Here is a 26,756-nt window from a genome sequence, read left to right on the forward strand (position 1 = left end):
ATGTCACGCGCTTGTAAGTAGGCTCACTGAAAATATGGTAAAATATCACAATCTAAAAAAGAACCTTCTATGACGAATAAGAACCAAGATAACATTTTTTTCTTCTTAAAATCGTATTTTCATTGTTTATTAAAATTAAGAGCTGAAATTTAAACAGATTATAAGTAAAGATCTAGATTTTTTGATCGGATTTATACAATATGTCACACTAAGTTGGAACCATATGGAACACTTTTTTATTATTAATTCTACGAAAAAAATTATTCTTCATAAAAAGTTCTGCATGTTTTAAAATCTAAAATACAATTATCAGTTATACAATTTTATCTATAGTATACGAGATATGTCAAAAAATATGAATTTCGCTCAAGAGTAAACTATCTTTATATTTTAAAATATCAAAAATTGGTATTAAGAAAAATTAATTAAAACTAAAAACTACTTTCAAATATACAATTACATATATTTATATTGAAAAAATAAGCTTTGTTATCATTTTCTAATCTTTTTATTTTGAATGAACACTTTTATTTCTCGTGATTAAGAATCACATGATAACCGTATCGTTTCTAAATGCTTTCTGACAATTTTGCATTTTAATGTAGTAATTTAAGGATCTTAAGGCCTTAGCCTGTTTGCCAACACTAGGGGTTGGCATCTTCTGGAGATGTTACTGCTTCGCTTGTAATCTGAAACTTACCAAGTAGCAGTACCAACTACGAAAACGGCAATATACAGAAAATGGAAGAAAATCTTCAAAGCAACAATATAAGACAGGCGTACAGATATCTACGCAATTTAAGAGAAGGATACAAACCCCGAACAAATCTATGCAGAAATCAAGAAGGGCAAATAACCAGTGATCGAAAAGAAATAAAATCAGTCTGGAAAACCTATTTCCAAACTCTTTTAGGGACACAAGAAAATGAAGAGCATATGGACATGCATCACAATGAGGGAGACACCGAAAATATAGAACCCCCAACGATGGAAGAGGTAAAACAGGTAATACGAGCACACAAGAACAATAAGGCTCCAGGTATTGACAACGTCCCCCCTGAGCTATATAAATTAGGTGGCGATCACCTAATTTATCATCAATTATCATCAAGGTGCATCAATTTAGCATCAAGATTTGGAATGATGAAAAGATCCCTAATGATTGGAAAACCGGGATTATATGCCCAATCTATAAAAAAGGGGATAAACTGAAATGCGAAAATTATCGCGGCATAACCCTCTTGTGCACGGCGTACAAAATTTTTACTTACATACTAAACAAACGACTCCAACAATTAACTGAAAATATTGTCGGGGAATACCAAACCGGTTTCCGACAAGGAAGATCTACAACTGACCAACTATTCACAGTGAAACAAATCTTAAACGAATCGTGGGAATACGACATTGACGTCCACAATATATTCAAAGATTTCAAACAAGCCTACGACTCAATTAATAGGAACAAGTTATATCAAATATTGCAGAGCTTTAATATCCCCCAAAAATACACCCGACTGGTAAGAACAACAATGGATTCGTCAATAGCAACTGTCAGAGTCCAAAATGAGCTCACTGAAAACTTTACGATAGCCCAAGGATTAAAGCAAGGAGACGGGCTGGCACCGACACTATTCAAACTGACCTTGGAATATGTAATAAGACAACTGAATATAGGAAGAGGTAATCTCCTAACAAATAAATCAATACAGATTGCCGCCTATGCCGATGATATCAACATCATGTCTCGCAGAACAGAAGAGGCGGCAGAAATATATTCACAATTAAAATCAAAGACAAAAGAGACCGGACTAGAAATAAATATTCAAAAGAAAAAAAAGTTAACACAGGCAAGAGCTAGGGGAAACAGACGCACAGTTTAATTAGAGGACGATATTGAAACGGTAGAAAGTTTCACATATTTAGGAGTTACATTAAACACGGATGGAACAGAAGAACCAGAAATCCAAAGAAGAATAGTAAAGGGAAACAAAGCTTATTTTTCACTCGATCATGTGTTTCGCTCCAAAAACACACACTGGAGATCGAAAATCAGGGTCTACAAAACTATTATCAGACCAATAGTATGTTATGGATGCGAGACATGGGTGATGACAGAAGAGACAAAAAGAAAACTGGAAGTCTTCGAAAGAAAAGTCCCAAGAAAGATATTTGGACCTATTAACGAAAACGAAATATGGAGATCCAGGTATAACCATGAACTCTATCAACTGTTCAAAGAGACACCGATCTCAGAATTCGTTAAACTTCAGAGACTTCGCTGGGCTGGTCATGTAGTAAGAATGGAGACAGAAAGATTGCCGAAACGAGCCCTTGATAGTAAAATGCAGGGCGCAAGACCAAAAGGAAGGCCACGGAAAAGATGGGAGGATGAAGTGGCAGCGGACGCGCAAAATTTGCTAGACGTGAGAACTTGGAGAAAATCGGCGCAGGACCGACAAGGTTGGAGGCATAGTTTGGAGGAGGCCAAGGCCCGATTTGGGCTGTAGCGCCAAGGGAGAGAGAGAGAGAGAGAGAGGACCATCTCCAGAAGATGTCAACCCTTAGTGTTGGCGAAATGTCGAGAACTAATCTCAGAGGACAACGGCCTAACAGCCCGAACAAACAGTTTAACAAGTCAGACGATGGTCGTGAGAGCCTAACGCATTTTATCAATCAAGCTTCTGTGTATCATAGAAACCGAGAAACTGCAAATTTTTCGGGGCTCTTTAATTTGAAGTTTCATTCTAAATAAACGGACCTCGGACATGCGGTATTTTATGAGTACCATCACTTTACCTGATGATGATGGAATATACCTTTCTACTCCTTCTCGGTATATGCCATCTATAAAATGGACCATAAAATTGAAATCTGCGTTTATAATCTGTTCAATTTTCATCTCTTCATAAAAATTTATTGTGATCAGGTTAAAACTTGTAGTGTTACTGTTTGCTGGCAAATACAGTTGTTTAAATAATCGCTCTCTGGGATAAACAAATTGAATAAATTACAAACTATTTGGTCAATTTAACTGAGATTTAGTAACAATAACACATCAAATGCCATAATTTTAAGTAGTTATATTACATGTCAATATTCAAAAAAGATAGTTATTATCATAAATAAATTACTACAAAAATCAGCGTTTTTTGCAATTATCCCGGTAATTGTTTATGTATTTTAATACAGAAACTTGAACAGCAAAGAACTTTTTAAGATCTATAACTTTTATTTGAACAATTTTTCTCTAAAATATATAAGAAACGTTTTATAGGCAAAAACTGATTTTTTTCACTTTTTTATCATCATCGTGCTCGTAATAGTGGTGTGACTAAGAGTGTAAATATGAAGAGAGACCCACATCTATACGGATGTGGCAAGCCGAATGGGATGTGACTGTGGATGTGGCATAGTGGACCAAATCATACCGGACGTAAAGACGTGGCTCGAATGTGGACACCGGTGTTTAGATTATTTCCTGTCGCAGGTTCTCACGGACAACGGGTGTTTCCGCTTATACCTCTTCAGGTTCAAGAAAACGGCTACAAACAAATGTCCTTACTGCGGTTTGGTCAACACTGTGTCACATACACTATTGGAATATGCAAGATGGAATGTGGATAGATTAGAATTGGAGAGAAGGAATGGTGTTAGTTTCAATTCTGTGAATGGTATGATTGCGAGGATGTGTGAGGATAAAGACAAGTAAGCAAAAACCCATGCTTTCGTTAGACTGACGCTCCAGTGCAAGGAAACTAAAGAAAGACTGTTGTGGTCCCCAAAAAAAAAGTTTGTGGCGTTTGTGACGCTATAAAACGCCACTTTAACGGGAGTTTAGGTGGATGTAGTAACGAAGATATGCCGCCACCAAGGCGAATTACGGACTGCACTCGCGAATGATCACAAGTGCGGTTGAGAGGAAGGAGGTTTTTAGTGGGTAGGTTCTCGCCCCGGCGAGGACTGCGGTTGAGCGTGTCACATGTGGTAAGCTCGACCGCCATCTCAGTGGCAGTGAGAGAATCCCACATACCAGACAAAAGGCTTGGTATCTTACGAAGATTTCCCATCCACCTCTTAAAATATTAAAAAAAAATTACAATATACTTAACTCTCATAGATATAACCTCCGCTTTTACTACAAAATCGGCGTCCGCCAATTGTTGTCTGTATACGCAGGTCTGCGAGGGAAGCGCTACTATTCTCGCTTGTTTCTCACTAGCCATCACCACAAACTGCCTATCCGACAAATTATCACTTCGGACCGTATCACCACCTCCCAAAGTAGGACTCATTCGCATGTTATTTCTCGTGGGTGTTCCTACAAAACATAAAAACTCATATATTTATTAACAATTTTGTCCACTCTTAGGTCACTGATTTTCAGATACCTGAGATATATTAAAGGCTATTTTACCCAAAAACCTCTCGTCTCCGCATACTTACTGTCCCTTTTTTCTTTTTGCTCGTCTCTCCACGATTCATAGGAATAGGGTATTAAAGATCCGTTGCAGTCTAAAAACGACATCGTCAGTATCGAGCCTTTCAGTCTAAAGACAGTAGCTCCGACTAAGGAAACTACCACAGGTTGCGACGATCTACTATCGGCGTCTGGAGGAGTTATGTATATAGTTATAACAGATCCGAGGCTTGTTCCTACCCATAACGTCGGAGTTAACGTGGATGGCTCTGAAAAGATAAAAATCTTTAAAATTACCTACTATAAATATAAAAAAACTGGCCAGTAGTATACAGAGTAATCAGAAAGTAAAGCAAATTGCTAATAGTTTGAATTTTCTTTTAATGATTTACACTTTATCAGTCAAATAAGATATTATAAAAATTATTTTTAATTACCTGATTTCTTCGTATACGAATCAACAAACGCCAAACACTGTATCGACTCGGAGGTGATGTTTTCCAAGGAGCTCATCGACGACGACCTCGATCTCGAAAACGAGCTATCCAGCTTGTCTACGCGGCCCATAAAATAAAAAATACTTTAATAAATGATTGCCTCAAAAGGGAATCATACTTAGCAGGTCAAAGAGCACTATTCATACATGCGCACGCACAAAGCTCTCAAATTTAAGACTATATAGTTTTACGTTGGTGTTTTAGTAGGTACAAATTTAAAGCATTAATGTTAGTAGTTGTTCAAAAGATATTAAAACTATCTGTAGTAAGAGCAAACAGGAATTTTCTTAATGAGTTACATAAATATGGATAAACTTAAATATTAACTTTAAAAAAAATTATTACAACAATTGATTTATTGACTTAAGCACATACAACATAGACATATATCATGAGCTATGCGGATCTTTCAGTTGAAGATTAAAAAAAACCAGATAAATATCACAACTTTATGCCATTACCAAGTTTGTACCTGTCTTCGTATGAGAATTTCATGGGTAAAAAGAGTTACTTGTGTAAACAAAAAGTATTACTAAGAATAATCAAAGAGAGAAAAATGCGATACTTGGGTCATGTGTTGAAGAGGCGAAAGATATGAATTACTTCAAGTTATACTGGATAGGGCAAAAGATCGGTAGGAAGACGCCAGAATTCGTGGCTGAAAGACCTGAGGAGATGGTTCGACCGCTCATCCGCAGAAATCTTTCGCGCAGCAGTTTCCAAAACTACAATTGCCATTTGGATCGCCAACCTTCGAAAGGAGACAGCGCCATGAGAAGAAGAAGTTCGTATCATAATAATTTTGCACCGAAAAACAATAACAAAACATGAAGACAACCTAAACGCAATATCTTCTTCTTTGTGTGCCGTGCTTGTATTCAAGCGTTGGCTATCGTCATATTGACAAGCTGATGAAATGATTCTCGGTCGGCAGCTAGATGAAACAGTTTCTCGACCGTTCGACCTGTCCATTGTCTAATTTTACGCAGCCAGGACAGTTGTTTTCTTCCGACCCAACGTTTTCCTTCGATTTTGCCCTGAATGATTAACCGGAGTAAGCGATATTTAGGTCCTCTCATTATATGACCGAAGTATTGGACCTTTCTCATTTTGATGATGTTGATCAATTCTCGCTCTTTGTGCACGGTCTCTAGCACGCGTTCGTTAGATATGTGTGCTGTCCACGGGATTCTGAGCATGCGACGGTAACACCATAACTCAAACGCTTCTAATTTGTAAAGATTTTTTATTTTTGTTGTCCAGGTTTCACATCGATAGAACAAAGTGGACCAGACGTAGCACTTCAATACTCTTAGACGTGTGGCCAACAACAGACTTCTACTGCATAATACAGAACGCCAGTTAATAATGTTTTTCTGTGCGAGTTCTATTCTGGTCGAAATTTCCTCGTCACCTTCAACCCTGCAGTCAATCCAGCTACCCAGATATCTAAAGTGTTCCACTCTTTCCAAGATTTTGTTATCTAATCTTAGTACTGAGTCTTCGATATTAATTTTTCAGACCACCATTCATTTTGTTTTTTTTTTGCGTTGATTGTTAAGCATTCAAAAGGGTTTGAAGATCTTCTAGACTCTCTGCCATTATTGCGGTGTCATCGGCGTATCTGATGTTGTTTATAATTTCACCATCGATCTTAACACCTTCGCGGCGATTATTTAACGCTATTTGAAAAACTGGTTCAGTGTAGGCATTAAACAACATCGGTGACATAACACATCCCTGTCTGACACCACGCTTAATAGAAACTTTAGCTGAAACCTCTTGGTCCACCTTAACACAAGCGGTCTGATTGTAGTAAGATTTTTAAGCAATCTAATGTCATACGTGTCCAGACCAACTGAGTCTAAGCATTGAAATAATAATGTATGTGGTAATCTATCAAAGGCTTTTTCGAAATCTATAAAACATACGTAAATATTTTTCCTAAACTCAATGCTCTTTTGTAAGAGTATTCGCATGGAAAAAAGAGCTTCTCGAGTACCCATACCGTTTCGGAAACCAAACTGCTCATCACCACTTATCCCCTCACAAAGTTTATATATGCGACAATGCAATATTTTCATAAAAATTTTGAGCGTGTGACTCATTAAACTGATAAGTCGATAGTCTCTACACTGTCTGGCATTCTTTTTCTTGGGGATAGTTATAAATATCGATTCTAACCAGTTGTCTGGTAATTTGCCGCTGTTGTATATCTTATTAAAGAAGGATGTGATAATCGCAACACTCTCATTATCTAATAGTTTTAACAATTCTGCAGGAATTTCGTCAGGACCAGAAGCCTTCCTTCGTTTCGCTTGGTCGATAGCCTTCTGAACTTCTGAGATTAGAATCGGTGTGCCTGTATCTCGGTTAGATGTTATTTCTTGGTAGATTCTTTGGTCATCGTTAAATAATTCTATTATGTAATTTTCGCATTCGGTACAGCGCTCTTTTTTATCACTTAAAATTCTACCACCAGAGTCTTGTAATATATTTTGCCCATAAGTTCTGCTTTTGACTGTTAATTCTTTTAGTTTTTTATGCAAATGGAAGCTGTCGTGTTGTTGCTCCAGTTTCTCAATTTCGCAAAACGCAATATGGATTAAGTAAAACAACTATTTATTGTTGATTGTGTATATTTTATTAATCACTTCAGACTTTTTGTTGACGACAGTTGTTGTCACGGAAGTAGTTCTAATCTGGTTTTTATTACGGATGTTGTATGTGTGGACCTAATAGGCTAAAATCAATTGAATTTTGGAACTAGTGTCACCAAAATGACGTCGATGAAACATCTGGTATAACAGTAATTACACATCTATGATTTTAAAGATTTTCTATGCGATAAAGATTTCTATGCAGCTTAAACTTTTGACACGTTTTTGAATATTTTTTGATAAGAAAAGTTTGGAATCTAGTTGTAATGGTAGAGAAACACTAAATTGAACCAAAAAAAAGTAAAAGAAATTTTACGATGTAAAAACTCAAATGATTTTACATTCAACAACATCATCTTTATGATCACAATGCTTAAAATTTATACAATAAAAATTAAAAGATAATACACCTAATCACTTTTTTTTCCAAAGGAATTAATTTTTCAAAATTGACAAAACTAGCCCAATTGCCAAATTGAAAAATGGACCAAACTGGGAAAACATGACAAAAAATTTATAAAACGGAAAAAAATCAACACACACAAACACTCTTTGCAAAAGAAAACTATAAATTCTGGAACGGCAATTTCAGACATATTCTATACCATATAATATGAGAATTTACCAAATATTATGCCTCAAAAACATTTTTTTCTTTGAAAATTTAGACAGAAATGAAAAAAGTCTTTTTTTAGAGTAAAAAAGAAGCACAGCTCTTATATAAGAAGATAAACTGGTGTTACCATCTCATATGTGAGGAATAAATATCACTTTATTTGGTATACAAGCTAATTTTAGATTACTCGACCTTTTTATTTGTTTATAAATAGTTTAGTAATCTTTTTGTGTATTTATGTCTAGCACATCTTTGTAAGTTTTTTTTATTTCTATTTCGTAGTTAGTTAATTGAAAAAAAAATTCCAAACTTGCACTTGATTAAAATAGACATTCAACAGAATTACAAAACGGACAAAAGTGATAAAATTGACAAACATGACAGAATTTATAAACTCTGCAGTTGATCAAGACAAACATTTATTACGATTTAATTTAACAGCACATTACCAAGAAGAATTAGAAGAAACTATTAGACATTGCCTAGCTAGTGGCATCCTTCGTCTTGTCCCATATTACGTAAAACAACAACAGAAGACCCTTTAATCATCCCACGGTTTACTGGACGATTTTACTGCCATAAAATCATATCAGTATATTTAAAAATATAAAAAATCCTGTTTGCTCAGCTAGCTTTTAAATAAATATTTAGCAATTAGCGGGAGATCTTAACAAATAAAGTTAAAATTCATGTTAAAATACTGTTTAAATTAAAAACCAAATTCAATCTGAAATTATATTTCCAATATATTTCGTATATCACAAGAAATAACTATTTCAGTATGAACTAATTTAGAAAGAACCAGTGTTATTGAAAATCATTTTCTTTTGAGGTGTATCTATTCCTGAGACGGTTACGTGAATTATTCCTTAAAAATTTTTTTGAGAATTATATAAATTAACATTTTGATAACATTTTAAGTTTGGTTTAAACCATAAAAGATTTGAATAATTGGTATTAAATACAATTTCTAATAAATTCTTTAAATCAATATAAAAATTAATGATCAGAATAATAACAAGAGATTACCATTATAGCAAGAAAATATTTATCGACAATTCAATAGCTAAGTTCAAAATAAGAAAACATCACGGAAACATTTTCTATTACCACTAGCTTAAAACAAGGTGATGGGATATCGCCATTACTGTTTAAGACAGTGTTAGATATCATCATGTTAAGCCATCAAAGAAGCTAATATAGATCAGGACGGTTTTTTGACCAGAGATCCCAAAAGATTTTGGCGTATGCCGATTTAATGACGTTTTTAATATAACCAAGAAATCAGTGAAATATACAAGAACAGACTTGGAAACGTAGAAGCAAAATTTAAACAATGGAGAAAAAATACAGAGGCACTTCCAGGACCAAAAAAAAAGGGATTAAAATAACAATAGAGACATGGAAAGTTGCCTAAAAATGAAAATATTACAAATGAAAAAAAATTTTGGACAGGAAAACTGCCTATAGAGCTTTTAAGTCATGAAAAATAATAAGGCCAAAATATGTGATCATATAATTCTCAAGTTCAGTAAGCAACATACTAAAACTGTGTTTACAAACACTACATGTACAACAAAATAGATAACGACATAAGTAACACTCGATTCTCCATTTTGACTGCATCAAAGGACTGACTGAACTGGGAGACCGGAACAAGGTTGAGCTTGTCTGAGTACTAGGGTATCAGGACATTGAAGGTAAAAAGGAGATCAACTTGCCAATAGAGGATCCAACAAATCAGACGTATCGGCTGTAACTCTGGGAGTACCAAAGGCTGCAAAACTTAGGCCTGTAGAGGACTGGATCCGAGAAAGTCAAGAGCGATATTGGGAGAGAATCTCAAAACAAACATACAAAAAAATCTTCATTGCTTCATTGGTCGACCATGCCCAAAAAGAACAGAGAAACAGCTTCATATGAGAGGAACAAACAGAAGAGTAACAGCAATGTTGACCAGGCAAGCACCAGTAAGAGAATTCCTAAACAAAAAAGTCATTTACGTAGAGACCTTAAATGCACACTCTGCGATAAGGAACCAGAAACTGTAAACAAGGTGCGGTCTGCAAAAGACAAAAACTATATGAACAACCAAGAGAAGAGCCTGGTATATTTAGGTACACTAAGAAAAGGACCAGTATAAAATTTTACAGGAAAAAAAATTCTAGAGGGTGTAGAAAACAAAATGGGCAGCAAACACAATAAGCTTCAACTTCAGTGATAACGAAGAACACATATGATGGAGTTCCTCGGGAGCTTCTATGGTGGATGCTCAATAAGAAAGAAGTGAGTATGTTAACATTGTAAAAGACATATATGAGGGAATAACAACTAGTGTAAAAGAAAAAGATAAATTTCATGTGAAAATAGAGTTGCATCAGGACTCTGTGTTTGGTAGTTATTTATTTTTATTAGTGTTGGATGAGATAATAGGGAAATATTCCCTGGTGCTTAATGTATCCTGATTATATACGGTTAGAAGGAAATACTAAAGGGGATTTAGAAGAAAAACTGGAACAGTGGAGACAAGCTCTTGAGGGAAAAAATTTACAACTTAGTAGGACGAAAACAAAGTATTTGGAATGTTCATTTTATGATGAAGTTACTACAAATAATAATACTTTAGATGGTAAAATAATTGTAAAAGGTAATAGTTTTAAGTACTAGGATCGGTACAGAATACTGGAGAAATATATGGAGATGCATGCAATACAATTAGGATGTGATGGATAAAGTGGAAGGAAGCGAGTGGTATGTTTTTTGATAGAAAGATTCCAATGAAATGAAAGAAAAATTCTGTAAAACTACCATAAGACCAGCATTGATATACGGAACTGAATGTTGGACAGCTAAAAATAAAGAGAAACAATGAACGCATGTGGCTAAAATGAGAATGCTTACATGGATGAATGGAATTAGAAAAAAGGACCAAATTAAAAATGAGTATATTATGGGAAGTTTAATTGATTAATTGAAGACCAATTGATGCCAAAATGAAAAAGCATAAGTTAAGTTAAGTGTATGGGAGGAGGAGAAGATGAAGACCAAAGAAGACCTGGTGAAGACGCTTAGGCAGGATATGTCGGTAAAATGGCTTGATATTGGTGAGTCATGAAAGAATGTTATGGAGAAAAGTAATTTAGGGAAGCCCAAACCGCATAAAGATAACAGGATAATAATGAATAAAGATAATATTGATTTCATTGATGAAAGTTTTCAATTATTTTACGCGCAGAACTAAATATAGTCAAAACATAACTTAACAAAATATTTAACTTTTATGTGTTTCAACCAAACTTTCAGAAGTAAAAAAATACTAAAAACTACCATCAAAAAGTATAAAATTTGCAAAGTACCATGAACTAATATTCGAATTACCGACATTGTTTTTGACTGCACCAATTGGTAATTTAAAAGAAAATTTAACAACAAATCACAATGTTTCAAGTATACCTACTTCCTAAATATACAAGATACAAAATTTATTTTCTTCCTACTATAACTATATACATTCTGATTGCCTTCCTTCCAAGCCATACATGCTGATGTTTTAGCCATTCATTTCCGTTTCTGCCGAGCAATCTTATCCCTTCGATTACTAGAAAGGACCAAGGTACTGTGTAACTTTCTCTTCTTGACTGTCAAAAGGAATTTATTAGTTTTTTGTCATCGGTAAAGACTCTTCTGCCTATTCTTGGATCTTCCTCACAAAATCCTTTGGAGTTTAAAAGCCAAAAGCACTATCTGCGTCCTGGTACGACTCTATCCTCAACTTCACTCTCTATTATGAGATGAAAGTAGTGGTATCTATTATATCTCATTACATGACGGAGAAATGTAGATTTTCGTTTTTGATTGATTTCGATAAGCTCACGTTCTCTACCCATTTGATACAAAACATTCAATTTATTCCATAGTGGTATGCACCATCTAAGATATTCGCAACATTCGTAGATAAACCCAAAATTCAAATGCCTCGAATTTATTTACACTGCTAACTTTTAGAGTTTTACATTATTTTAAAGTTTGCACTGGGTATTTCAATCTGATTTCTACGTCAGGATTAAAAATTTTCGTCAGTCGATCTGTCGAGATACTTAAACTTAAAGTTATTTCTGTTCCGTAGACATTTATATGTACCGGTTGACTTGAGTTTGGATTTACACCCAATATCTTTGTTGTTTTGTAGTCGAATATATCTTCAGCTGATATTTTGTTAAGTAAACGCTCCAAGTCCTTCAAACTGTCTGCAATTATAACTATGTCATCGGTATATATTAAATTATTTTTCAATATGCCATTCACTTTTATGCCATCTTCTGCGCCTTCGAATGCATTTTGTAATACTATCTCAGATTAAATCTTAAAAAGCATGGGTCCAGTACACAATCTTGTCTGACTCCACGTTTAATTGATACAGCTTTTGTTTGACTATTTTTAAGTTGAACTGTCACCACTTGATAATTCTAGAGGTACTGAATAATTTTTAGATTTTGGGAGTCCACGAAGAATCAGAATTTTTACGTTAGTCTTTTGTTCTGTAAAGAGAGCTGGATTATTAGTCTATAGCCGTATAATTCAGAACAGTCAACATATTTTCTGTAACTGCATTAATCATCCAGATTTTGCATCATCTAAGAGATCATGGAAAAAATACAAAGGTAGCAATCTAAAAGTAAAGACAGTAAAAAAAGAAATATACCAAATCATAGATATATGAGAAAAAAGAAAAATATAAAATCTCCGAAATTCCTTACGGAAATCTCAAAAGATGAAAGACTTCGAGAAAACTGGAATCTATGGATAAAAGAGAAATAAGACTAACAACTATGGCTCCAATAACCCTAAAAGGCATAAGAAGTTTCTAGAATGCAGAAATTATCAGCAGTATATTACTTTTTTGTAATAACACATTGGTTTCCGGACATATGGGCCGTGCTCTGTAATTACTTTTTCTGACGTTTTGTCTGCTTTTGCTGCAGATATTATAACAGCAACGGTGAGCAGTAACGATCAGTGTAGACGACAATGCATTTCTCGTCAATTAGCGCTATTTATATTCCACTTCTGTGTTTCGGGATCTCTGGGTTGGTCTGTGTCGGCATAACATATTTCGGTATATGAAAAAATTTGTATTTGGTATCAATGAGAACGTTCTGGTTCACATTTTGTTTAAAAGCTCCTCTGTACGATTGGAGTAGAATGCGTCTGTTATATTTCTATGGCTTCTTTGAATATTCATTAACATTACTTATAATTTTGTACTAAGCATCCGTGATTTTTCAAATAAAATCTGATGATTTTCGTGTGCAATATTTTGTTCTTCAAGGACTGATTTATCAAAATAACCAAGGCGATGGTTCGTTTCGTGTTTAGTAAAACAGATTTTTATACTGAATTTAGTTGTTCCGATATAAACTAAGACAGGGCTGCACGGAAAAATAAATACCTGGAGTAAATAACTGCTCTCTGTAAGCCAACAATTTAATTTGACAAATCGTACTAACAAAAACCACAAAAAAATAATTGAAAGGGACGATATAATTAATGTTGTTGTTGAAACGATTACAGTAATATCAAATAATATTGATTTTAAATGCTAAGAATAAAATATAAAGTCGATGTGGAACATTTTTGCCCTGTGACATGTCATCTTATTTGGTAAAATATTTGTTTGGCAGCATAAGCCAGGGAAGTGATGATTTTCCCAAGACACTCTCTGATATACGTATTTAACAACTGCTATTGATAAATTTGGTGATAACCATATGTAATAAACAAAATATGCAAAATATTAAACGTCATTTTTAACTTACTTATAAACAATATATAAAGGATGTAAAACGGTGAACACCGGTAAATTAAATGGAAAAGTGAAACAATTTTACTGGAAAAGCCCAAAAATTCTTTAAAATAAGGGTTTGTAGAGTTATTTTTGTTAATTTGTTGCCTAATTATTTTCAAAAAACTTTAATTTCGTATGAGAATGTGGAAAATATCACAAATATTCAACTATAAAAATTTACTTAACTATAAAGATTTACTTAATTGCTATTGCAAAATTGAAATTGTTTATCCCAGAAAGCTTTTATATACAACATTATTATGGGTAAACTATTGGGTCTACATGATTAACCATCAAATTAACTTCTTCTGTGGTGACAAATGGGTGGATCGAGTAGCTCAGGAGCCACCACTGCCGATCCTAAGCCCGGGTAAAGGAGGAAGGTTGGGCAGTGGCTGACAATCCACCCCCGGAAAAAAGACACTTTTACGAAACCTGAAAATTTGCCTCGGAATACAGGACGGAACTTTTGGAAACGACTCAAGTTACGAAACATGGACTATATATTTAGAAGCTGGAATGAGAGGATAATAAATAAACCAGGAGCTCAAACCGCATTTATGCAAGAACTAAAAGGATATAAGCTCATAATTACTGCTTTTCAGGTAACAAGATGGCTGTGATAATTCTATATAATGGGAAAAAACAAGGAAGCAAAGAATGTGGAGTTGCATTTGTGGTGGATAATGATTTTAAGTCAAAAATCATAGATTTACAGGCAGTCAGTAAAAGGATATGCAAGTTAAGAATTTGAACCTACTTCTTCAACCTAACAACGATAAACATTCACTGCCCAACAGAGCAACAAGAACAACATACAAAGGAAAGCTTCTGCCAACAGCTGGAAATAGTATATGACAATGCGCCCAAAAATTTCATTTATATTCAATACTTTCATAGAAAATTGTCAAAGTGTATATGGACTTGGTCAAGTTTTTGAGGTAAGTGCCGGTTTAAAATGTATATGAATAACAAACCGGCTAAATACGGGCACGAAATACAGTATCTTACGGATGCACGTAATGGGTATTTGTATAATGCTTACATCTACAGCGGAAAAGGCTCAGATGAATTTGGTAAAAAAACTTCTAAAGCCTACACAAGCTGTGTTGCGCTTAGCTGAACCGCTTTTTGGTAGCAACCGAAATACCACAGCTGATACTTAGTATTAGTAGTCTTCTATTCAATGAGTGGATATTTTGCGAAAGAAAAATTTGACTTATGAAGGCACACTGAAAAAAAAAGCTGAAATACTTCCATCTTTTCTGCCCAACAGAAACAGTCCTGAAGGGTCAACAATTTATGGATTCAGGGAAGAATGTACCTTAGTTTCTCATATAGGAAAAGTGGGAAAGGCTACAATACTTATATCTTCAATGCATAATAGACGTTATAGTAATGCCTCTACTAATAAACCAGAAATTATTTCTTATTATAATGGGAATAAGGGAGATGTAGATTCCTTAGATGAGAAATGCTCCAAAAGCTCCTCAAGCCGCCGAACCCGAAGATAGCCCTTAACAATTTTTTTTCCGTGTATTGGACATTTCTGTAGCAAATTCATACATTCTATATCAGTGCTATAAAAATAATCCAGTAATCAAAGAAAAAAGTGTCTTTGCTTTTGAGTTGGCTATGCAGTTAGTGCAAGATCACATGAAAAGACGAATGATAATGACGAACATTACACGTGAATTACTATTACAATTAAGCCAAATACTTGGAGTTCAAGAAGAAGAAGAGGACAATCAGATGGATATTCTTATTTTAGACATACCCAAATTTGCAGTTTATGTCCGTTTTTTATTTAACCGAGTTTTTTGTTTAGTGTGCAGTTTGAACATTTATCCTAGCAATACACTTTTTTTTCATGTGGTTTTTTATTTTTTTTTATTTACTTTACAAAACTATGTACTTTTTCACAAACATTTCTAAGGATTTCAGTTTTATTTTAATATTTTTTTCTTAACCCAAATAACGCCCAAAAAATACGTTTATTTTTATATAAATATATCAGGGTATTGTGTTGTTTTGCATTCTTGGAAACAGTAGTTTAGGAGACTACGCTGGACAAGTTACGCTACTGCTACAGTACCGGACCAGTTAAGGGAGCTTAGGCGCCAAATTTCGGGCCAATGCTTTTTAAATGCATTAATTTTTTTCGAATCCTGAGAAAAGTAATAAATATTTTTGAAACATTTAAACGTAGATTGAAAGATTATATTACTACCGAGGGCCGAAAGTCCCTTAGAATAAACAGTTACAGTCCCTTAGAAAACAAGTTTTTTTGAATGAGATATTTGAAATTAAAAATCACACTAAATTTTCTCTTAAATAATTGATGGATTCGACCGTTACTTGATGGAAATTCATTTTATGTAACAATAAAACACTGAAAACTTTGTTTTCAGACCAATTTTTATCGTATATTAATTCTCTTCATAGTCATATTGAATTTACAATAGAAACAGAACAAAATCAATCCATAAATTTTTTAGATTTAAAAATTACCAGACTTAAAAACAAACTTGACTTCTCCATATTTCATAAACCTACCCATACTGATACGACTATTCACAATTCATCATCCTATCCCACACAACATAAACTGGCAGCCTATCATAGTATGTTACATAGATTAACAGCAATTCCTATGTCAAAATACAATTTTGAGACAGAATTAAATATCATTAAGCAAATAGCAGTAAACAATGGATACAACGAACAAACAATTAATAAAATGTTAAATCAAAAACTACACAAGAAAGCCCTGAACTTAGTATTTCCACTACCAGAGAAAAAACCCAGTACCTTCTGCTCGATTACATATACAGGCAAAATATCAACAAAAATAGCCAAGCACATAAAAAAGAAAGGAATAACACCAGCTTTCAGAACAAATAACAACCTAGGCAAATATATTAAAAACAACAAGAGCCAACATAAAAAACACTTACACAGTGGTGTGTACAAACTTAAATGTGGCGACTGCCCAAAAACTTACATTGGTCAAACAGGTAGAAATTTTAATAAACGAATAGCAGAACATAAAAGGGCTTTCAATGATAGAAAAACAGATTCTACATACGCACTTCACCTTCTAGATCATAATCATTCTTTTAATGACGAATTTAAAATTCTACACATTCAAAATAAAGGCCTTAAGCTATCTTTGTTAGAATCTATGGAAATCAACAAATTAAAAAACACAGATATAATTCTGAATGACCAGCTTGAGACAAACAGTTCTTCCCTCCTCAACCTATTTCATTAGAGACTATAAAGTGTAAACCCATGCCAGAAACAGATCACTTGAGAAAGGCAATTAGCCGAAACAGCTGTAGTGATAAGAATTTAAAAGAAATTTTGTGGAAGTTTTGAAAACAAAGTTTTCAGTGTTTTATTGTTACAAATTTTCTCTTCTTTTTCACCCCTGTAACTTATTAAAACCAACATTATAGAAGTTTACAGGGACTTTGGGCCCTTAGTAATAATGTAATCTTTCAATCTACGTTTAAATTTTTCATAAATACTTATTAGTTTTCTCAGGATTCAAAAAAACGACTGTTGATACTATTTTTACAGTAATTAAGCAACAAGTTACCAAAAAATAAATTTTTTCTGTAGCCGTCCCGAAAATATAACTTTCGGTATGATTACTTTGAAATTCTGACCATACTTAAAGCACTACAAGACACACCATTCCATGAAATATAAATGTTTTAAGTTTATTTTCAAAAATGTTATTAACATTTATAAAAAACCGAAATTTTTGACTTATTTTGGAACTTACTAAGCAACAAATAAGGATAGAAATATTTATAAAATGCCATTTTGAAGGTTTTTGTATGACTTATAAGTTTCTTCTCTTCTAAAATTTGCTTAAAATGCTTCACTTTTTGCTGATAGGCGAAAAAAGCAAACATTTTCCAATTTTTGACCTTAATTTGTTAATAACTAATTAAGTCCAAAAAATCGACAGCAGGAAACTACTCAAAACAACTGTCGTTTGCCTGGCCGGACAAGTGTCATGAAAAAAATGCTTATTTCCCTGGGCTATTTGGTATTTAAAATCAAATAGCATCTTACATTGTTTATACAGGGTGTCCCATAATTAATTGGATATTAGCTAAGGGGTGATAGCTGACACCAAAATAAAGAGTTTTGAGCTCAAATTGCTTAGGGAAAATGTTGCTAGTTTTCGTTCTACAGGGTGATTCATTAATATTTTTTTATATTATTTTTATGGATATATTGAAAACTATTCAACCGATTTAAGTGAAATTTGGTATCTTGCTATTATTTAGTATGCTTAATAAGAAAATGATATTAGTTTTACCATTGACACTAGGTGGCGCCACCTACTGTAACATTGGTTCATTAATAGGGCCATAATTTTTTTGTCCGCCCTGTATAAACATTCTAGGAAAAAAAACATGAAATAACATTCAATTCTACACAAAAAAGGTATTCTTGTTTCAAATCAAAAAAGTACACCGTTTTCGAAATAAACGTATTTTGTTTTTCGCAAAACAAGCAGGTACCTAGGTATGCTGTGAACTTAATGGCAAAGTCAAGGCGTAAGTACGAATTTGTTTACTATTTGTTGTCAAAGTGCAGTGCGAGTCTATTATTAAAAAATAATATGTGTGTACTTTGTACGCAGGTAAGAAGTTATACTTCTATTATATGACTTCAACGAAATTAATATATTTTAAACAGTTTATTTGTGTTTTATTTAAATATTAAACTAATTTTAATACTTACAAGTTTCCTAAAAATTTTCTTAAATAATACCGAAAATAAAAAAAATAAGCAAGGCAATAACATGACATGTTATGTTCCTAAGCGGTCACCCATTCAAGGTATGACCCCGGTAGACACTACTTGACTCCCGTTTTCGAGCGACAACTGGTGTAGCCAGTGTGCTATGGCCGTAAAATTCATATTAAAGTGAATTATTTTGACAGATTATATCTACAAATAATATTAAGATTGCCTTTTAATCTTCTTATCATCATATCTATTATCCTATATCCGACGAAGACAAATTCAAAGACACAAAAATTATAAAATATATTTTTTTCACACTTTATTTACACTGATACATACGTAAATTCAAAGATTTAGCAACTAGCACATTTTTATAAAAATTCACTCTCAACATTTTTCCCAATTGCACCTAAAGAAGTATAACTTCAAAAACATGAACTAACATTCAATTCTACACAAAAAAGGTACCTAGTCTTCTTTCACATAAAAAAAGTACACCGTTTTCGAAATAAACGTATTTTGTTAATGATGCATGTCTCTATTTAATTTTTTCCAAAACAAGTATGCTTTGAACTTAATGACAACGTCAAGACGTAACTACGAATTTATTTATTATTAGTTGTCAAAGGTAACTACGAATTTATTTATTATTAGTTGTCAAAGTGCAGTGCGAGTCATTATTTGTCAAAGTGCTATTAAGTTTTTTATAAACCACTTAAGATAAAGGAAAAATTCCACGTCATAGTGAATTTTCTAATGTAGAAATGCGCGATATGATCTGTTTGTATGCCCAGCAAAATTTTTGTTCTCGTAAAGCAGCTGAACTCTATTTCGAACTTTATCCCAATAGAAGGCAACCAAACCATAAAACTATTAGATTATTGTTGGACAGATTACGCGAAACAGGGTCATTTCATCCCAAAAACAGGAATGCTGGAAGGCCGAGAGTAATTGATGCGGATATGGAGGATGAAATTGTTGTGCGTGTTGCAGAAGATCCAGAAACCAGTACAAGGCTTGTTTCTGCGGCCACTGGTATAAGCAAATCTACGGTGTCAAGAATAATACGGACAGAAAATCTGTATTCGTATCGTTTTACTCCAGTACAGAATCTTTTACCACAGGATTTTCCAGCAAGGCTCCGATTTAGTCAGTTTATGATGGGGCGGCATTTAGACGATCCAATGTTTTATAATAAAATATTATTTACCGATGAAGCCACATTTACTAGAAGGGGTGTATTTAACTGGCGCAATAGCCATACCTACGCGACAGAAAATCCTCATGCATTTCAAGAACATCATTTTCAACACGAGTTTTCCATAAATATCTGGTGTGGCATATTTGGGGATTGTATTGTAGGACCATTCGAATTACCAACTAGGCTTGACGGAGTAACGTATCTAAATTTTTTGAGAAAAGATTTAGCAACTCTTTTAGAAGACATACCTCTAAATTTGAGACGGAACTCTTGGTACATGCATGATGGTGTACCACCACATTATAGCCTAGAAGTTAGAAATTATTTAGATGAAATTTATCCTCAAATGTGGATTGGTAGAGGTGGTGTATACCCATGGCCAGCACGCAGTCCCGAACTAAATCCCCTAGACTTTCACTTGTGGGGCTACCTAAAGTTACTTGTTTATAAAAAAAAATAAATAACCGTCAAGAGTTATGGCAAAAAAATTGTAGAGGGAGTTAACGTAATTAGGGCCCAAAGAAACTCATTATTTAAAATAAGACAAAACTTACACAAAAGATTTAGATTATGTAGTTTATCTAATGGTGTACATTTTGAACACTTATTGTAATTTTTTTTCGTTTCATTTTGAATTATTCACTTGGTTAATTGTTTTATATTCACTTCATTGTTTAATTTAATTTCTGATTTTTTTAAAATTTGTTACTGAGTCAAAGGTTTAATGAAAATAATTGTTTCAATCATATGCATTTTGTTTGCAAAAATTATCTACTACTAATACATTTAATATTCACTTTTATTTAAGACATTTTGAATAATGTTTGAATTTACATAAGTTTTTGTAAAATTTTTTTATTTTATGCACGTCTCTAAAAAATACGTTTATTTCGAAAACGGTGTACTTTTTTGATTTGAAACAAGAATACCTTTTTTGTGTAGAATTGAATGTTTTTTCATGTTTTTTTCCTAGAATGTTTATACAGGGCGGGAAAAAAATTGTGGCCCCATTAATGAACCAATGTTATAGTAGGTGGCGCCACCTAGTGTCATCGGTAGAACTAATATCATTTTCATATTAAGTATACTAAATAATAGCAAGATACCAAATTTTATTTAAATCGGTTAAATAATTTTCAATATATCGCTAAAAATATTATAAAAAAATATTAATGAATCACCCTGTAGAACGAAAACTAGCAACATTTTGCCTAAGCAATTTGAGCTCAAACGCTTTATTTTGATGTCAGCTATCACCCATTAGCTAATGTCCAATTAATTATGGGACACCCTGTATACTGTTATCACTAAATGTGTAAAAAGCAGTTGTTAGATACCTGTATCAAAGAGTGTCACGAAAAAGGCTTTTATTTGCTAATTTTTCTGATCTAATAATACACACCAACTACAGCTATTATAGCTTTACCATTTGTTTACACTGAAAAAGATCTAAAAAATTTAATAACGTTTTTAAAATAGTTAATTATCAAATAGTTTTCAATCAAAAAGTACTTTACATATTTTATATTTATATTTTTATTACTATTATTTTAAAATCATTGAAAAATAGATCTCCTCCTTTTATCAATAATGCTGAAAAAACTGGTTCCTGTAAAAGAAAATTATTTTCATATTTTTATTATTTGAGGATTAGTTTAAGGGTAAAGCCAAACTACAGCACAAACATTAAAAAATGTCATAAAAATACTTCATCGCCACAAAAAAATGTGGCCACCCAAAAAACATGCATCAAATTTAAGAGCAATAGCAGTAAAATTGGAGGTACCTTTGGAAATCTACCAACTATACGAACGTGCAATTGATAACTCAAAAAACTGTAAACTATGCGAGACATCGCTGCGATATTTCCACGACATAAAGTACAAGTATATACCTGTACTTTATGGGTAGGATGCATGACAGAGTTGTCTCTATCTAAAAACTTCGTTTCAACTCTACGAGAGAGTTCGGTGTCAAAGATTTCCAAGTTTTACCTGGCACGTAAAACCATATTCCATTAAATTTATAACCTAGATTGAATCATGCAGTTAGAGGCATTCCTGGTAAACAACATTAGAATTACGAACAAGAATTAAATTTAGCATACTTTTATTACCTATATTAAATTTAAAGAAAAAAACTTTACGGCGTATATGTTTGTAAAAATGATTCTTTTGGCGATGACAATTAAAATAGGAGAAGAACAATTTGTTGGATATTAGTTTTTCAACAACTTTTAGTTATTAATTTACTATGTAATAAACTAAAAAAACATTTAGACACATTTCTAACCTCTTTTATCTTGTTATAATTTATAAAAAATACCACTGTAATGTGTTTTTGGAGTTTGTACAAAACAACGGCTGGAACACATACGTCTTACTTGAAGATGATATATTTACTGTTTAGTGTGTTGTTTATTTTTAAAAATTATAGTTTTAGTCAATTGGTATGGCCTAATAAGATTTTTATTAGGAATCAGTAAAAAAAATCCTGATTAAAGCACTAACATTTTTTTATCTTTAAGTGTTCATGTCAAGAGCTAAAAATATAAAGAAATAAAGTATTAAAAATATATTTGCATATTTATAAAGGCTACAAAAAACGATCAAATATTTGCCTATTAATATACACCTTTTATTTTCTTTACATATGGTCCTTCCGTTCTGCACTAACCATTGATCGTTGATAATATTTTAAAAGACAATTACACTAAGACTAAATTTCTCGAAAATATTGGTTTATAGATAGAGCATTATTACAGTCATCGAGCTCGACAATCCTGCTACTATCATTGTAGAGGGATATAAGAACAAAGTAAACTCACAATTCACTACCACAAGGAATAATACTAAATTATAAAATTCTAGAGGGTATTTTCCAATAAAGTTGTGATAGTTAAGGTAAGTATATTCTTCACCAAAAAAGTCAGTACCAATTTTTCAAAATATTTTAGCACTGTATACCTTTATAACACTAGATAAACAAAAAACAGAAAGAATGTGAAATATACATTGGGTACAAATAATAAAATCGGAACTGATGGAACTATATTAAACTATAAGACATATAGTACTTACTTGAAACAATCTAGAGGTGTCACATACATAGACAACCAAAGTGGGTAAAACTTCTGACCCGTGTCGGTCTGAGAAATTCGCATGAGACAGACTGGGTGGGAAAGTAACTTTAACAGTATTGTGCCCATAGGATATTTGGTATAAAGTGGAAAGTATTGCCTAAGCGATGCCTCAGAAAGCTGTCGAACTCTGGGGACCAAAGCCTTGAAATGGTATGAGCGCACTACAGTGCCTGACAGTATTTCTTGAACTCCTTGAAATAAAATAGATACGGCGAGAAAAAGAAAAAGAGAAGGTTCAGAAGAGGACTCAAAATTACAAATACAAAGATAAAAGAAACTACATAAAAATACAGAAAGAATATACACCTGGAAAGCCCCTAGAGATGATGGTGAGAACATAGTAAGAAACCAGATTAACTATATCAATATAAACCAAAGATTCTGTAACGCCATAGTATCGACTAAAGCTTACACCTAGAATTAATATAAGAAGACTGGACTCGTGGACCTTGTCGCTGCCCGAAATAGGTTTCAATGACCCAATCAGGATCCTACACACGAATTTCAGCAAAGTAAGGCAGCTTCGGCAAAATTTACTGTTAATCCTGGGTATATTAATTACTAATAAAAGTTATATCGAGTGTTGGCAGAAAGCCTATATATGTATATAGACAATAACGAAAAGTATTAAGGAAGGCATAAGAAAATGCAATGAAAGACTGATAGAAAATGCAATCGAAAACAGGAGAAACTAAAAGAAAACAAGAAAAGCATTAATGATTGGGAAGAAGCAAATCGTTGCTGTAACAAACGAAAACACCAGAATTGAAATACTACAACTCATAACTAAATTCTACAGCGAACTATACAAAGCCCCTGACACACTTAAAGAAGTAATCAGTAACCAAGACGATATATGAGAGAAATTTTTGATAGAAGAGATAAGTGGAAAGACAATAACGTGTATTCGAATCACCCCTTCGGTAGCCATAAGACCTTTTGTGTTGGAGAAACACTTCATGCTCGGTCTCTGATACGAAAACGACCAGATAGAAGCTAAGGACGCTTCAATTCAAAGTATCGAGTAATATCCATGTTTCATTAGCCTTGGTACTACCGCAAGTGACCAAGAAACCTTTAGCTTCTCGAGGAATGAGTCTGGAGTGGAAACAATCCTATAAAGCAATCTCAGTCATCAGTAAACTATGAAACATGATTCCAATAGAAACTACACTTCCGACGATTAAGAGCGTAAAGTCGCTGAGAAGTATTAAAAGCCCGATAATGTTCAACAGGCATCGAAAAATGCCTAGCAAGTATGGAAGAGGTAGAGAAGAAAAAGTTTCGAGGTCATGTTGAAGTCATGGCAGACTCAAAAGGCAAAACAGACTCAACAGGCGCCAAAAATTATCCGAAAAGTGCCTTGTAAAAACTTTTGCAAGGCACATTACATAAAAACAATTACACATTAAAAGCTGAAAAAGCACCAGGTCCAGATAAAATTCTACCAGAAATCGTCAAAATCGTTATACAAGAAAAAGCTGAATGGATTAAAGTAATCTTGAATGATCTACTAAGACGACAAATATTCCCTTAACAACTGAAACTGGCCAACCTGTTACTCATTTTAAATCCTGGAAAGAAATCGACGAACGAGGGGCTTTTAGACCAATATGTCTATTAAATACATTAGACAAGATCCTGGAAGTATTAATTAAAAATTGACTTCAAAAGAAGTAATAATGGAAAAAAGAGGAATATCTGAAGGCCAATATGGGTTTAGGAAAGAAAAATCTGCAATAGACGTAGTAGTAATAGTAATGGAAATAGCAGCCACACGTAGAAGTATGTGATTAGTGGTCTTTTTTCTAGATATCAAAAATGCCTTTAATTGTGCAAGCTGTAAAATAATAATAAATATATTAAGAAATTTAGAAGCATCTTCATACCTTCACAAATACTACACAAAAAGACAAATAAGCATGGCAAAGGCAAAACCTAACCTAACCTAACCTAATAGAGACAACGGCAGGTGTGCCACAGAAACTGCTATTGTGGAAGATTTTAAATCACAACATTCTAAAAGAAGATCTGGGATACAAGCCTATGCCACGCAGACTATTTGGTGGTACTTGTAGAGCTCAATGATAATTAGCTGATCAAAAATTCGGCAAATACTACACTAGAAAGAGTTCCAGTTTGCTTAAAAAACAGAGATATAAAATTAACTTCACAAAAGATAGAGGCAATCATACTTAAAGGTCCAAGAGACAGAGATCATATCTCCTTCATGCTGAAAAAAGAAAGAATATTTCCAGTAAAAAAGGTGAAATATTTGGGCGTAATGCTTGATTTTAAGCGAATACGTCGCCAATAAGGCTGATCAAAGAACTGCGGCACTAGCAAGAATTATGCCTAACCTAGTGCAGAAAAAACACGAATCCTCATGGAAATTGTCCACTCGTCAATTTTATATGCTTCACCAATCTGGCATCAAGTACTAAACAAACAAATGTCTAAACTAATATTGGAAAAAACACAAAGGAAAGCTTTGTTAATCTCACCTCGGCTGTAACTCTACAGGTAATAGCGGGAGTACTACCAATTGTTCTGCAGGCAAAAGAAAGATCGAGAACATACGTCAAGAATAGCCAGAAAAGAAAGAAGGAAGAAGGAAAACAATAAGAAGGTGCTAATGCCGGATGTGGACGAGTGGATCAATTGCAATTATAAGAGCAGGAACTACTTCTTTAAACAATTTCTAACGGACCATGAATCGTTCAGAGCCTATTTCGAAAGAATAGATAAAGCAACGGATAGGAACTGTGCGGACTGTGGAGTTAATGCCGAACATTGTGTATTTGAATATACTAGAATTAGAGTTAATGAAAATAGAGTCGAAATGTATTCCAACGTATGCATATTCAGGGCGCAAGACCTAATGAAGGTTATGGAAAGAGGAAAGAATGATTTTAAGGCTGTTTTAAATGCAATAAAAAAATTATAAAAAGGAAAGAAATTCTAGAAAGAGAAAGACAGCAAGGACAAATATACATTAAATATAAACATACAGATAAATTAAAAAAGAATATGGAGGGCTGCGCACGTGAGTAAACGCGCAGCCTTCAGACGCAAGACCTCTCAAAAGGGGAAATGCGTTCGGATTTACTCCATCTACCCTGAATTCAACTCGCTCGGTACGATTCACCTGCCATGGTATTTAGAAGATTTCTAATCTCATACACAAAAAAATATGTTTGTAAAGTAACTATATTGAAATTACAGTTATCATGGCCTTCTGTAATTTTTTTAAATTATTAATTCACAGCCTACAATTATGATATTTTCGATGGCTCGGTATCATATTGGCAAAAAGCAGCATAGCCAATATTTGATCATTCTTTAAAACCATAATCTTTGTTGTAAAAGTTTTATGAACCTTTTAGTACGTAAAGTGGTATATTTATCTAGTCAATGATATTAGTAATGGTAATAAAAATATGCTATAAGTTTTAGGTAATGGGTATTATCGTGTTGGACAAAAGGTACATAAACACAAAGAATAAAATGAAAAAATAACCAGGGGTGAGATGTCTCAACAGCCCGTGCAAAAAGCACTAAACTATATTGTCCATGAGCAAATAAAACAAAGGTAAATACTT

General features: G+C 33.4%; 1 protein-coding gene across 1 annotated transcript in view; it reads right to left on the bottom strand.

The window, feature by feature from the left end:
- The window catches only part of Tomosyn (syntaxin-binding protein tomosyn), a 660,678-nt gene that overhangs the window by 46,512 nt on the left and 587,410 nt on the right, over positions 1-26,756 (bottom strand). The window contains exons 15-17 of the mRNA XM_072530470.1: positions 4,858-4,974; positions 4,447-4,689; positions 4,112-4,321 (exon numbers count right to left, since the gene is read on the bottom strand). Coding sequence (XP_072386571.1) covers positions 4,112-4,321; positions 4,447-4,689; positions 4,858-4,974 — 570 coding nt within the window. The remainder of the gene's footprint in view (positions 1-4,111; positions 4,322-4,446; positions 4,690-4,857; positions 4,975-26,756) is intronic.

This window comes from Diabrotica undecimpunctata, chromosome 4 (genome assembly GCF_040954645.1).
Source record: "Diabrotica undecimpunctata isolate CICGRU chromosome 4, icDiaUnde3, whole genome shotgun sequence".
NCBI classification, from domain to species: Eukaryota; Metazoa; Arthropoda; class Insecta; order Coleoptera; family Chrysomelidae; genus Diabrotica; species Diabrotica undecimpunctata.